This window comes from Chiloscyllium plagiosum, chromosome 1, assembly GCF_004010195.1.
Source record: "Chiloscyllium plagiosum isolate BGI_BamShark_2017 chromosome 1, ASM401019v2, whole genome shotgun sequence".
In the NCBI taxonomy this organism is placed as follows: Eukaryota; Metazoa; Chordata; class Chondrichthyes; order Orectolobiformes; family Hemiscylliidae; genus Chiloscyllium; species Chiloscyllium plagiosum.
In genome coordinates, this window is record NC_057710.1 from 143,614,870 (window position 1) to 143,630,702 (window position 15,833).

General features: G+C 40.5%; 1 protein-coding gene across 1 annotated transcript in view; it reads right to left on the bottom strand.

Annotated features, from left to right (window-relative positions):
- Positions 1-1,608: 1,608 nt before the first annotated feature.
- cpz (carboxypeptidase Z) overlaps positions 1,609-15,833 on the bottom strand; it is a 70,429-nt gene continuing 56,204 nt past the window's right edge. The window contains exons 6-10 of the mRNA XM_043698649.1: positions 11,705-11,863; positions 11,483-11,618; positions 9,488-9,627; positions 2,998-3,097; positions 1,609-2,830 (exon numbers count right to left, since the gene is read on the bottom strand). Coding sequence (XP_043554584.1) covers positions 2,484-2,830; positions 2,998-3,097; positions 9,488-9,627; positions 11,483-11,618; positions 11,705-11,863 — 882 coding nt within the window. The 3' untranslated portion in view covers positions 1,609-2,483. The remainder of the gene's footprint in view (positions 2,831-2,997; positions 3,098-9,487; positions 9,628-11,482; positions 11,619-11,704; positions 11,864-15,833) is intronic.

Here is a 15,833-nt window from a genome sequence, read left to right on the forward strand (position 1 = left end):
GGGCAAAAGCCCTTCATCAGGAATGTTGATTTTCCTGGCCCTCGGATGCTGCCTGACCTGCTGTGCTTTTCCAGCACCACTCTAATCTAGACCACATTTTAAAAATTCCATCCTTATGATTTGTTAGATATTGTCCAGTTTGCCTATTCTATCAACTGTGTCTCTGATGGTTGCAGTCACAAACATTTCTAACACTTTGCCCTGGCTCTCACATTTGGTGTGCAATTTATGAATAAGGGCTATCAATCCCTTTCAGTTAGTTGGCAAACTTACGAGCCATTGAGGTCTGTTTATTGTGTACTTTACCACCTCCGCAATTAGCATTTATCTCCGACTGCCTCCAATTTCCATTTCTGTCTTATATGGCACATTGGCTCAGTGGTTAGCACTGCTGCCTCACAGTGCCAGGGATCTCAGTTCAATTCCCCCCTTGGGCAACTGTCTGTGTGGAGTTTGCATGTTCTCCCCATGCCTGTGTGGGTTTCCTCCCATAGTCCAAAGATGTGCAGGTCAGATGAATTGACCGTGTTAAATTGCCCATAGTGTTAGGTGCATTAGCCTAGGGGAATGGGTCTGGGTCAGGTTACTCTTTGGAGGTTTGGTGTAAACTTGTTCGGCCAAAGGGCCTGTTTCCATACTGTAGGGAATCTAATTCTACTCCTATCCTCAAGGGACTGACTCTTTCCAAGTCCTCACTGTCCTTAAGGTTCACTTTATGGTGAGAACAGCAGAGTATCGCACTGAGACCCTCACAGCAAGGTATTGCAAAGCACCACATGACTGCATTGCCACAGGCACTGGACTCTGTGCCCTCTGAGCTGGCAATGCCATTTAATTGTTATCTTGTGTTGTCTAGCATCTGTCACCGAGGTGATGCATCAGTATGTAATGTGGAGTAGAACTCTACATTGACAAGGACGCAGTTGTGACCATCTGCCTATAGAGTCACAGTCTCATTTAACACAAGTTCTCAGTACTTTCACCTCTCTCAGTAAATTCTGTGCTCAGGTAGAATTGTGCCCCTAACCCTTTCTTCTGGCCTCTTGATGCTAACGATTCTGCCTTTCAAGGCAGGCTGCTTTCTTCATCACCAGTGGCCTGGATGTCTGGGGACAGAGCATCCATTTCAAAGTATTACTCTTCCTGATGCTTAGGTGGCATTTGAAAGCAGTGGTGCTACTGGGGTGGCAATGCTTTCTTCCTCCATGGCCTGTGATAAGCAGCTGCAACTTCACATTCAAAGTGTTGAACCCATTAACCTCTAAAATGCCTTTTTATTTACCTGTTTCAACTCTTCATGCCTCCATGAGCTACCATAGATGTTGCCCTTGCCTCAGTCTGATTTTCTGATTCAGACCGTTGCTAAACCCCAATCCACTCAGAGATGGCTAACCCCTCTGTGTTGGTCATTTATCATATAACTGGTGCATTCCAGTTTTGAGGCTCACATTGTCGCCCACCCTTGTCAATTGACGGATGGAAGTGGAGCTTCTGGCTGCATGACAATCCAGCTTTTCTTTCACTGTCCACCTCTAACCAAACTTGGTTGGCCTTGGAAAATCTGGCTATCAACAAAACAGTTGATGAAGCATTGAATGTAGATAGGTCCAGTGTAAATGTTCAATTTATTTGCAAATTGTGAACATTTTGTAAATAAGCACCAGTAGCGATTGAGTTGTGACAAAATTTGTCCGAACAAGAGAGTCGGCCTTATGTAGAGAGGTAAGCTTCGCGCAGCATAAAATAGCAATGTCATTTTTGACAGATAACGATATTATCACACTTACATAAAACCACAGTCATTCAGATAGTTTGAGACACTCAATGCACTTGTATGTTACATGTTTTTACATTTGATAAGCGTTTTTGAAAAAAAACTCTTGAAAATAAAAAAAAGTTGTTTATCTCAAGCAGTGGAATGTATCCATCTATTGAAGAAAAAAAAAGTATGCCGTCCACTTAATTTGTTATTTTGTTGTTAAGGGATAAGAAAGCACCACTTCTAGTGATATAACAATCACAGAAAACACGAATAAGGTAACCTGCTCCTTACAAAATGATAGATTTATTCCATAATTTCTTTTCAAGTAACAACTTGGATCACGCATGCCATAGGTAGTTAGGAAGAAAATATGCCTTTTAATTGAAAACAAAAAACAAAATGATCTCTTCCAAGTTCTTATCTGCCATAACATGCGAACATAACATTGGACATACAGATACACACAGCAATACGCCCAGGTAAGCATTCATTTTACTATGCTGTGATCTGTGATGCCCTCTTGTGCTGAGGACCTGTAATTATAATTGGCCCCTTCAGGACTATAAGATTAAGAAAAAATGTTTTCAAAGTATATTTTTTTCCCATATCATAAGATATGATTAAGGTTAAGACTATTAAGGAATCACTGAGATTATAATTGCATTCTTTAAGGCCAACTTGCTCATGTATCCTCCGTTTATTATAAAATCCACAATAGCTATTAATTGTTTCGTAGAAGCCAGTCTGGTGAATTTGGTCCCAAAGTGGAAAAGAATGGCCACCACCAAGGCTTTCCTCCACGTGAAGATGAATATTCATCCTCTTCATCTTCATATCCCTGCTGAGTCCTCTCCAGACGTTCTATCATGTCTAGTTCATCCGATTCTTCATCAAAAGATTCGAAATAAATATCAGGTTCAAGGCGACGCAGAACAAAGTCCACACGTCCAGATCCCTCCATCTTTATTGGTAAATATACTCTCTTCAAAACGCGTGTGTGGCCTCGAGCATATGCACTTACAAAATGCGTACCTGGAGGCAGTAATCTCCAATACTCTCCATTAGCAACTAAGGCAAAAATGGAAAACCAAGTTATATTCATAAACGAGACAAGGCAACATGTTTTAAGAGTGTGTTATATATTTAACAGAAATTATAAACAAATTTATATATCATTATGTATGATAACAAAGAGAACTTGTTTCCCTATAACTGTCCTAATTTTTCACATTTACCTGAAAGGATGTTATGTCTGATTCCTTTAACTTTGATCTGTGCCCCTTTAATTCCTCTTCCTTTGTCATCTTTTACAATTCCTTTGATTCCTCGATGCACCTACAAGACCAACACAGCATTGTGAATTAGTTCCAGTTCTTATTGAGAAACTGTGCTCCCCACAGCAATGGAGATTCATGGATTCCATGGCACCCATGCATTTTATCCGAACAAAATGAGTACACGACCCTGGAAATCTACACGCACAAAACCACATCCACCTCCTGTCTTCAGCATGTATGCCACCTTTTGCCAGCTACAATCAGTTCTGAAGAAGGGTCACTGGACACGAAATGTTAACCCTGCTTTCTCTCCACAGACCAGCAATTTCTGACCTTGACCCTGGAAATCTAGCCTACTCTTTCATACAAGTATACACCAGATACCATTTTAGGTAATTTTCATTCAGTTCGCTAGTCTAGAATTCAATGTGTATAACAGTCTGCATTTGTTTTGCAGTGAAAACCATCTAGCACTTACTTACAAGGGTGCCCTCAGCTATATCATTGCTTTGTTCACGTTGACTGCTATTCTTGTTGTCTTAACTGACTTGGCTGCTGTAGTTGACATTGAACTTTCCAAATGTTTATCTGCTGAGTCTACAATAGAATTTTGATGTGGAGCTTTCGACAATTCTCAGACTCTATATTTGTTCATCATTTGTGCATAATTGACACACTGTTGTGTTAGAAGAAGAGGAATAAAGAACACAAAGTATGAGGAACAAAGCTTGCAGAAACCTTATTGGAAAGAATACAGGGAAACACCTTGATAATGCTTGTCAGTTAGAAACAGTGTGTGAGGAGCTTTGGCGGGGAGGCTGTCATACAGTTATGTCACCTGCCATAGTACCAACTGCCACCCAGTACTGGACACACTTGCTTTAGTTGTGGTTCTGTTCGCCGGTCTGGGAATTTGTGTTGCAGACGTTCCGTCCCCTGTCTAGGTGACATCCTCAGTGCTTGGGAGCCTCCTGTGAAGCGCTTCTGTGATGTTTCCTCCGGCATTTATAGTGATTTGCATCTGCCGGAGGAATATGCCGGAATAAATGCCGGAGGAAACATCACAGAAGCGCTTCACAGGAGGCTCCCAAGCACTGAGGATGTCACCTAGACAGGGGACGAAACGTCTGCAACACAAATTCCCAGCTCGGCGAACAGAACCACAACAACGAGCACCCGAGCTACAAATTTTCTCCCAAACTTTGAACACTTGTCTTTGCCTGGAGCTCTGACACTCACTGTGCCCTTGAACCTTCATGTCTTGGGCTATTTCAAATTGCAGTAGGTGACGTTAGCAGCTTTATTCAATTAGCCGTGCACACCTGGATCAAGCAAATGATCAACACATTCTTTGTCATAACTAACAACTTCAACTCTGATCTCTATAGTGGGCACAAAGCAGGAAGGTGGAACTAACTGGGATTTAAGAACATAGGAAGTAATAGCTGGAAATAGCCATTTGGACCTGGAGCCTGCTCCATGATTTTACTAGATTATGGCTAATTTTGCACATTTATTCTATTTTCTCACGCTATCCCCACATTCATAGTCATATGGAAACAGACCCCTCAGTCATACACATGCATCTATGTTCCCAAACCAAACTAGTCCTACTTGCCTGCATTTGGCCCATGTCTCTCTAAATTATTCCTATTCATGTACTTAAACAAATATCTTTTCAATGTTGTAACTGTGCCTGCATCCATCACTTCCTCTGGCAGTTCATTCCACATACAAACCACTCTGTGTAAAAAGGTTGCCCTTCTTGTCCTTTTTAAATCTTTCTCCTCCCACCTTAAAACCATGCCCCCTACTTTTGAACTTCCCCACCCTAGAGAAAAGACCCTTGCTATGCATCTTATCTACACCCCTGTGATTTTATAAATCTTTTTAAGGTCACTCCGCAACCTCTTACATTTCAGTCCCAGCCGATCCAGCCTATCTTTCTAACTCAAACCTTTTATTGCTGATGACATTCTGGTGAATATTTTCTGAACCCTCTCCAGCTTAACAATGCCCTTCCTATAACAGGGTGACCAGAACTGGACACAGCCCTCCAGAACCGATAATATGTTGCTGGAAAAGCGCAGCTGGTCAGGCAGCATCCAAGGAGCAGGAGAATCGACGTTTTGGGCAAGAGCACTTCTTCAGGAATGGGGTTCCTTCATCAGGAAGGGCTCTTGCCCGAAACGTCGATTCTCCTGCTCCTCGGGTGCTGCCTGACCTGCTGAGTTCTTCCAGCAACACACTCTCGGCTCTGGTCTCCAGCATCTGCTGTCCTCACTTTCTCTGAGTTTATCCCATCCACTACACTCATGTGCTAAATGCCTTCTTAACCAATATGCACCTAAACCCCTCAGTCTCTCTGTTCTATGAGACTACCAAGGGTCTTGCCATTAATTGTGTAAGTTCTGCCCTTGTTTTTTACACCAAATGCAATACCTTGCATTATTCTAAATCATGCTCCATCTGCTCATCCCATTGATCCTATTGATTGAGATCTCTTTGTATTCTTAGATAACTATCTTTACTGTCCACTATACCACCAAGTTTGCTTTCCTTGATAGGTTTAATATACAGAAAATGATCAACCTCTGTTTCCAATGCTCACAATGTCTGAGCTTCCACAGACCTCCAAAGATTCACCATCTCTGAGTGAAGACATTCCTCCTTACACCAGTTCTAATTGTTCTGGTTCTCATTCTGAAAATATGCCCCTGATTGTAGAACTTCCCAGCAAGAGGACTTAAATATTCCTTCTGTGTCTACCTTTCTGACCCCTCGAAGAGTTTGAAATACATCAGTGAGATCACCTCTCATTCTTCTAAACTTTGCACTCCAGTGGCCTGCAGTTCTTCTCACTAGATGATTCCAGGAATTACTCTGACAAATCTTTGTTGCACTCTCTTTTGGTCAATATGTCTTTTCTTAGGTAATGAGACCAAATTGTACCGAAAACACCACCGTGGTCCACCAGTCTCTGAACACTTGCAGAAGGGCTTCTTCACTTCTGTATTCAAATCCTTTTGCAATAAAGGCCAGCAAATCATTTGCCTTCCTAATTGTTTGCTGCATCCATAACTTATTTTTCAATGATTTATGAAGAAGGACGAAAGTGCTCTTCCTCTCATGCTCTGTTTTCTTGTTTTTCCGACCAGAATGGATAGCTTCAGCTTTTTCCACATTCTACTCAACCTGCAATTTTCCTGTCCCATTACTTAATGTGTCTAATTCCCTTTGAGGCTTCTTTGCATCTTCCTCACAGTTCTAGTACTGAAGCATCAGCAAGTTTGGGAATATTACATTTAATTTACACATCCACATTATTGATACGGATTGTGATTAACTGGGATTCAACCACTGATCCTTGTTTACTGCACGAGTCACAGTCTATTAACCTGACAATGTGCTGTTTACTCCAACTGCCAGCTTTCTGTGAACCAATCCTCAGTACATGTTACTGTATTACCCCCAATTCCTTGAGCTCTATTTTTGCTCAATGGTCTTCCATGTAAGATTATGTTGAAAGCCTTCTGAAAATCTAAATGTGTCATATCCATTGATTTCTTTTTCTTGGCAAGTTGCGTCCCCAAAATCTTTAACAGGTTTGTCAAATATGATTTCCTTTCCCTAAATCTATCTTAACTCTCTCCAACCCTGCCCTTGTTTACTAAATGTCTAATTATCATATCATTTCAAATAGATTCTAGTGTTTTCCCAACTACCAAGGTCACTTTAGCTGTCCTGTTTCCTCTCTCCTTCGTTTTTTAAAAAAAAGTCTTGCTACATTTGCTACCTTCTTATCTCCTGAAACCATTTCAAAATCGATAGAGCTTTTGAAGCTGACCAGCAATACATCTACTATCTCTACAGCCATCTCTTTCACCATTCTGAGGTATAGATCACCAGGTCCAAGAGATTTATCAGAACCAAAAACAGAAGTTGCTGAAAAAGCTCAGCAGCATCTGTAAATAAAGATCAAAATTAATGTTTCAGGTCCGGTGACTCTTCCTCAGAACTCTTTTGGTTTTTATCCAGGAGATTTATCAACTTTCCATCTCATTAACTTATGCAGTACTAATATTTTTAACCAATACTATTTTTTATATTCATATTTTTTTCTTTTTACCATCTGCTTTATGTTTTTCAGTAGCTTACTTGACTTTTTTTCTTTATCAGTTTCTTGGTCCTCCTTTGCAGCATTCTAAAATGCTCCCAATCTCCAGGCCTCTTACTCTTTCAACTTTATAAGTCTCTACTTTTAATGCAATCTTTAAATTCTCTTCGTCATAATTTAACTACCTTAATCATTGGGTTTTTGTTCTCATTGAAATGTAACTTTGCTATAAAAACATTTATTAATTCTTGAAATGTTAGCCATTCCCTGCCTTCTGCATATTTTTTGATGGGCAGCCGGTGTATCCCTCATACTCAGCTTGGATAGAGGATTGGTGAACCAACAGAAAGTAGAGAGTTATGATAAATGGGTCTTTCCCTGGTTGGCAAAATGGAATTAGTGGGATGCAACAGGGTTTGGTCCACCAGCTCCAACTATTTACAATCTGCATGGAAGCAATCCTTATGCATACTTGTGTTTTGCTGTTACTCTTTATTTGATGTGTATATTACAAGCTAAGCTGATTTTGTTGCTCAACTCTAATTTCCTTTAAGTGTACAGAAGTGCTTGGATTCTAGGAGTTGCGCAAATGCTTAAAATTAATATCAGCTCTCAGCTCTGTGTATGTACACAAACACATTTCAGATTTATATTTGGGAGGGAAATATTTGGAAAAAAGTTCCAAGACTGGGAACTCCTGTCAGAAAATGTAGAGCGACCATAAGACCATAAAACATAGGAGCAGAAATTAGACCATTCGGCTATCGAGTCTGCTCTGCCATTCAATCACAACTGATAGGTTTCTCAACCCCATTCTCCCACTTTCTCCCCATAACCCTTGATCCCATTGATACTCAGGAACTTACCTATCTCAGTCTTAATATGCTAAATAACTTGGCCCCCACAGCCTTCTGTGGCAATGAATTCCATAGATTCACCACTCTCTGGCTGAAGAAGTTTCTCCTTATCTCTGTTCTAAAAGGTTTCCCCTTTACTCTAAGACTGTGCCCCTGGGTTCTGGTCTCTCCTACCAATGGAAGCATCTTTCACTCTGTCCAGGCCATTCAGTATTCTGTATGTTTCAATTAGATCTCCCCTCATCCTTCTAAACTCCATCGATTATAAACCCCTAGTCCTCAAACATTCCTCGTATATTAAGCTTTTCATTGCTGGGACCATTCTCGTGAACCTCTTCTGAACATGCTCCAGGGGCAGTACATCCTTCCTGAGATATGGGGCCCAAAACTGCACACAACACTCCAAGGGCGAAAGAACCCAAAACTGCATAGTACATGACAGTCCCAGTTGATCTCTCAAATGGCAATTTTGTCAAATTACTAACACAGGAAAGTAATTTCCATCTTATAAAAAGAGGGTTACAGTCTAATTTGGGTGAAAGTTCTATAAGTTCAGTGGTTGATCCTTTTCCTCCAGGCAGGAACAAAATAATAGGAGGGACATCATCCTAGTCAGTTCTTCAATCTTATTTTCATTAAGCATTAAGCATGAGACCTTCTAATCTACCTCACAATTTTAATCGGGAATAATCTCAGAGTAAAGGGCCACTTATTTAGGAGAGAGATGAGGAGAAATTTCTTTTCACAGAGTGTGGTTAATCTGGAGTTCTTTACGTAGACATAGAAACTAGGAGGCGGCCATTCAGCCCTTCAAACCTGCTCCATCATTCAATATGATCATGGCTGATCATCAAAAGACTGTCAATAAATATAGTCAAGGCTGAGATAGACAGATTTTTAACCAGCGAGGGAATCAAGAGCTTGGGGTGAAAGGCAGGAAGGTGGAGCTGAGGATTATCAGATCAACCTTGGTGTCATTCAACGTTGGAACAAACTCGATGGGTTTCACTCCTCCATCTTATTGTTTTGCGGTCTCTTATTGTTATTATTTGAAAAAAATCAATTTTGTTCTTTTCTCTGGTCTGCATTTTAAATACCATTTAAACTCAGGAAAATGATTCCTGGAAAACTATCATTTGACATAGTTTTTCAACAGATACTTGGTAAAATGACAGCTGGCAACTAATTTCATGGTCTTGTCCAGCACTTCACCTAACATAGAGACAATGTGAAGTGAAGGAAATCTAGCTAGCTTTAAAGAATAACTGTCAGCATATTTAAAAGTGAATTGAAAAATAAATATGGTAGGAAGTAAACTCGTGGCTTAAGCGATCAACATTTCAAGTAAGAAAACAAACTAAAACATTAAAAATAAATTGAATCTTTGATGTTGACTTTTAAGAATATGATTCAGTGAGACAATATCCCAGTATTCGATATTAATTCAGGGATTAAATTTGTAAAAATAAAATACCATTTCCATGTATGTCAGGAGTGCTTCCTTATTATGCTGCCAGGCTGAATAGAGGTCGTCTTCTGGAGGATATTTCTCACACCCAAGCTCCAATGTTGTCTCAAAACAATTTGTGTGAAGGTAGTTAAAATCTTGCATCCCTGAAATTATGAAATATATGTCATAGAGCTTTAAACATGCATGAACATATACAAAAGAAACAGAATTGTTCAATGAGGCTTTTAATGACATTTGCACTGTAGCTTAATACAAAAGACCTCAAGGAACAAACCAATGTGGTTTAGATGAGAGCTAATTGAAGGATATGATGAAAAGGAGTTTGGGAATGGGAAGTATGCTTGAGTCTGCAAGTTATGAGGATGAAGAGGTGAGGTAGAGAAATGTATCCCTGAGAAATGTTCAAACTTTTAGCATTCCAGGTATTCCAAAAACTTTGAGGTAATTCCTTTTATGGCCAGTGACATACTGATGATGCGTAGAGGAGGGAAAGTAGGTATTTGCTGCTTGAAAGGGCCAAGAGAGGTTCCAGAAATACTCAGTCAAAATCACTTTTCAACTTTAGAAATTCTGTGTGGGATACAAGATATGTTTGAAGAGTCTCCCTAAAAAATCGGGCAAGTATTCAAGACTTTTCTGAACTTGGGGATTAGAGTGAATTCAAAGAGAAGAATAAGCATTTAATTCGAAAAAGGAAACTTTTTTTTGGAGACAGCTTCAGCAACAGAACTAATGGGAAAGTCCATTTGACACATCTTTATGAAGGGCTTGATCCTAATGAGCATAGCTCAAGTTGATTCTGCCAAAATGCAGAAATAGGTAAGCACGTTTTTGAGATTGACGTGAGCTGCTCAAAGTGAACTGAATGTTATTTAAATGGAAAAGGTCTGCAGAAAGCTGCAGAACAGAGGAATTTAGGAATCCTTGTCCATGAATCACAAATGGCTAGAGTCCAGATTCAGTGGGTAATAAGGAAGGCAAATGGAATGTTAGTCTTTATTTCAAAGGCAAAGGAGTTAAAGTAGGGACATTTTGCTAAAACAATACAAAGCATTAGTCAGAAAACAGCTGGAGTACAGTGAAAATTGTGCGCCTGTTACCTAAGGAAAAGCATACTGGCATTGGAGGCAGTCCAGAGAAGCTTCATTATGTTAACCACAGATATGGAAGGATTGTCTTGATCAGATTAGATTCCCTACAGTGTGGGAACAGGCCCTTCAGCCCAACAAGTCCACACCAACCCTCCGAAGAGTAACCCACCCAGACCCATTTCCCTCTGACTAATGCACCTAACACTACAGGCAATTTAGCATGGCCAATTCACCTGACCTGCACATTTTTGGATTGTAGGAGGAAACCAGAGGAAACCCACTGAGCCACCGCACCGCCCCGTCTTATGAGAGGTTGAGTTGTGTGTACATTGGAATATAGAAGTATGACAGGCCAGCTTGTTGATGCATACAAAATCCTTAGGGAACTTGATAGAGAGGAAGCACAAAGCTGGTTTCCCTTTGTGGGAGAGTTTAGGATTAGAGGGCATAATCTCAGAATAATGGGTCACACATTTAAGATAGAGGTGACGAGGAATATGTTTCTCTCACAGGGTTACGAATTTGTAGAATCTTTTGAATGTTCAGGCGAGGTCATTTCAAAGCTGAGAAACCAATTGCTTAGCAGTAAGGGAGTCAAGGGTGATGGGGAAAAGGCAGGAAAGTCGGGTTGAGGATTATCAAATCAGCCATGATTTTGTTGAATGGCATAGCAGACTCAATGGGCTGAATGGCCTACTTCTGCTTCTATGTCTTATGGTCAATGGAGTTGAAAATTGAGAAAAACTGCTCTAAGTATGACAAGTCAGACTGTGATCACAGAAGCGTCTTAATCCTAAAATGGTAGCAGTTGTAGATGCTCACATTGCTTACTGCACAAGTATCTTAATTCTTATGTGAATGCACTTCCAAGTTATTCATAAAAAAATTCAATAAGCTACTAATCTACCTCCAGCAAAACTGTACCACTGTGCTCCATTTATAATGCCTCCTTCATCAGCAAAGTTCCCTCCACATCTTTCATCTGTTTTATCCGACATTATAGGATGTGAATCAGCATATGTTTTAGCCAACATCTTGAACACCTGGAATCATAAATGAAACAATTAATTTGTTTTAATATAAATGTACGTCTTGATAAATAACATTTCAAATTATGTTAACAATATACCTGATCGTCTGGAGTGGGTGAGTAAAACTTGTTTTCTTCTGGCACTCTTGATAAGTCAAAAGGATAACTAGCGACCAAATCCCCACCATGCAAACTTGCAGAAAGAACAAAAGGTATTTTCTTGATCCATTTTATCACTCCCCTTGTCTCAGGTGCCACCTAAACGTAGCAGAAAGGAAATCGTATACATTGCGATATAATAGATAACGCAGTGTTAAATTTCTTAACACTTCATTAACTTTATTTGGTAAGAATAGTATTGCCATAAACATTAGCTTTGCAGAAAAGATCAAAACCTATTCAATATTATCATAGGATCAGAGAATACTTGAGTGCAGAGGAGGTTCATTGCTCCAAGAAATCTTGACAACTCTTTCAATGAGCTAGTATTTAGTCTCACTCCTCTGATCTTTCCCAATATCCAGTATCTCGCTACACTAACCTCCTTCCGTGCCTCTGTAGTTTTCTGAATACTATATACTAACACTGTACTTTACCGTAACTACTATTAAGAGCCTACAAGCCAGTATTGCCAGAAGCAGCATTGAAATCAGAGATGAATGTGGATTGAGTGAAAAATGGGATTGAGGACTAAGTAAAAGGATTGCATTAATTTCAATACATTCAGCCACATCTTAGTCATGGTCATTCCGATAATGGTGATGCCTATATCCTGTAAGATTAGATTACCTACAGTGTGGAAACAGGCCCTTCGGCCCAACAAGTCCACACCGAACCTCCGAAGAGAAACCCACCCCCCCCTATATTTACCTCTGACTAATCCACCTAACACTGTGGGCAATTTAGCGTGGCCAATTCATCTAACCTGCACGTCTTTGGACTGGGGGAGGAAGCCGGAGCACCCGGAGGAAACTCACGCAGACACGGGGAGAACGTGCAAACTCCACACAGCCAGTTGCCTGAGGCGGAAATTGAACCTGAGTCCCTGGTGCTGTGAGGCAGCAGTGCTAACCACTGAGCCACCATGCTGTAAGGTATGGAACCATAGTCCACAAAGTTCTACACGCAAGCTACTCTATGAGAGAGAGAGAGAAGGAATTGGTTATGTGTAGTCTGAAGGTAGACAACAAGTTTGAGGTATGAGGCTAATAGTTACATATCGAATTGTTCTATCTTGATAAATAAGTATAAGTAAAAGAAAATTTAGCAGAATGCCCACCCAGAATTAATAGATAGAAAGCAGGGTACTGATCATCGAGTCATAGAGATGTACAGCATAGAAACAGACCCTTTGATCCAACTCATCCATGCCAACCAGATATCCCAACTTAATCTAGTCCCATTTGCCAGTAGTTGGCCCATATTCCTCTAAACCCTTCCTATTCATATTCCCATCCAGATGCTTTTTGAATGTTGTATTTGGATAAGCCTCCACCACTTCCTCTGGCAGCTCATTCCATACACACACCACCCATAGGCTGGGAATGTTTCCCCTGGAGCGTTGGAGGCTGAGGGGTAATGCTGTAGAGGTTTATAAAATCATGAGGACATGGATAGGATAAATAGACAAGATCTTTTCCCTGGGGTGGGGGAGTCAATTGATTGGTGTGTGATCCTACTTTCCCCTTGTATGTTCCACTGTTAATCATTAGTGTTGCTGTTGGCCTTATTCTACTCTACACCAATTGCCTTTATTTGCTGCTTTTTCTGGTTAAACGTCACCCATGCCTTGCTGGAATTTGTTGCTGGGTGAGTAATGTGTGTGCGGCATAAAGCAGTGTTTGATGGTAGTGATGCCATTGGTTGGTTATAGCCTTTGAAAAAACATTCACTAACATTATCCATGCAAGTGAGGCATTTCAATCTCTCAGGGCATTGCATCCAGGTCCTCTGAGATAGATACATAGCATCTGGTATCATCACCTTTGCAAAGTTTGTTTGATGATTTTCTGCCTCCCTGTGGATACCTACCTGACAAAGGAGCAGCACTCTGAAAGCCAGTAATTCCAAAATAGATTAGATTCCCTATAGTATGAAAACAGGCCCTTTGGCCCAACAAGTCCACACTGATCCTTTGAAGAGTAGCCCACCCAGACCCATTCCCCTAACTAATGCATCAAACACTATGGGCAATTTAGATGGCCAATTCAACTGATCTGCACATCTTTGGATTGTGGGAGGAAACCCATGCAGACACGGGGAGAATGTGCAAACTCCACACAGTCACCTGAGGCAGAAATACTGGTGCTGTGAGGCAGTAGTGCTAACCACTGAGCCACCACGCCACCCTTAATAAAGCTGTTAGACTATAACTTGGTATTCTGTGATTTTTAACTTTGCCCAACCCAGTCCAACACCAGCACCTCCTCTACATTGAACTGAAGCTGTCTTCAAACAGTCAAATTTAAATTGTCGCTTTTCACAACCTTAAACCCTTGCTGAAATGAGCAACCACACAAAAGCATGCTTAGCTCTGGCAATTTTAATTAGCAGTCATCATGAAACCTTGGGGCTGTTTCATCAGAAGATTGTGTTGCGTCTTAATCAACATTGTTCGATCTGATCAGTTGTTCTGCTCACAATTTGCCTGCAGAGTGTTTTGAATTGAATCATATCCCTGATGAGAGTAAGTCTGAACATTAAAGTAGGAGAAAGTGAGGGCTGCAGATGCTGGAGATCAGAGCTGAAAATGTGTTGCTGGAAAAGCGCAGCAGGTCAGGCAGCATCCAAGGAACAGGAAGAAGGACTTATGCCCGAAACGTCGATTCTCCTGTTCCTTGGATGCTGCATGACCTGCTGCGCTTTTCCAGCAACACATTTTCAGCTCTGAACATTAAAGCATCCAACATCTTTGTGGTGACTGACAGAGAGATGAAAGGCAAACTCCATTTCTTCACCATTGACTACAACTGATTGACTGGAACATGCAAGGCAACAAAGGATATGGCAAGTCACACACCAACCAATTGATCAGGGCCCTGCTTTCCATCTATCAATTCTGGATGGGCACACTATCAAATTTTACTTTTCTTAGATTTATTTATCAAAATAGAACAAATGTTATAAGTATCTATTGGTAAATAGGGCATAATGCTCTTTTATTATGTGCTAAATGTCAGTTGAACTGTTGGCAAATTTCAATTTCCTGAGCCAGCCATGTTTTGGGAGTTTTCATCTCATATTCAATAATGTTTGCATAAATGTAATTGTCTATTTCTTGATTATTTTCATTTCAAAGTAATTAAACTTATTTCCAGCATTCCCTAGTTTGCGCTGTCTAGTTTCAATATGAGAAACAAACTTTTAAAAACTTAATTGAGGCATTTTGACTTAAAATGTCAGTGCCATGGCTATTAAAACTGATATGGCCATTGATTTTGTGATAAGTAAATCAGGAATATGTAATTATGCCCATGGCACATTGATCATGAAACACTTCAACATCAGCACCAGAAATTTTAGCTGCTAAAATTATAGGGGAAGATTGGTAGAAAGTAGTAATCATGAGGTTTAGGCATAGGTTCCACCAATAGTGAATCAAAATTATTTAAGCAATTAGGAGAAACACCAAAGAAATCCAGACACAGGCAAAAATCTTTTTTTTAACACAGTGCCCTTTTAAGGTAGAAAATGCTCAAAGGTCATATTATACTCGGTGTTCATGTGCATAGATCCCTGAAAGTTGCCACCCAGGTTGAGAGGGTTGCTAAGAAGGTGGTCAATGAGTTAGCTTTTATTGGTAGAGGGATTGAGTTTCGGAGCCACAAGGTCATGTTGCAGCTGAGGCCACACTTGATGTATTGCATACAGTTCTGGTCGCTGCATTATAGGAAGGATGTGGAAGCATTGGAAAGGGTGCAGAGGAGATTTATGCGGATGTTGCCTGGTATAGAGGGAAGGTCATATGAGGAAAGGCTGAGGCACCTGAGGCTGATTTCGTTCGAGAGAAGTGGTGACGTAATAGAGACATACAAGATGATCAGAGGATTAGACAGTGAGAGCCTTTTTCCTCGGATGGTGATGGCTAGTGATATAGGACAGGCATCAGAGGTAGGTTCTTTACTCAGAGAGTAGTAGGGGTGTGGAATGCACTGCCTGCAACAGTGGGAGACTTACCAACTTTAAAGGCATTTAAATAGTCATTGGATAAACATATGGATGATAATGG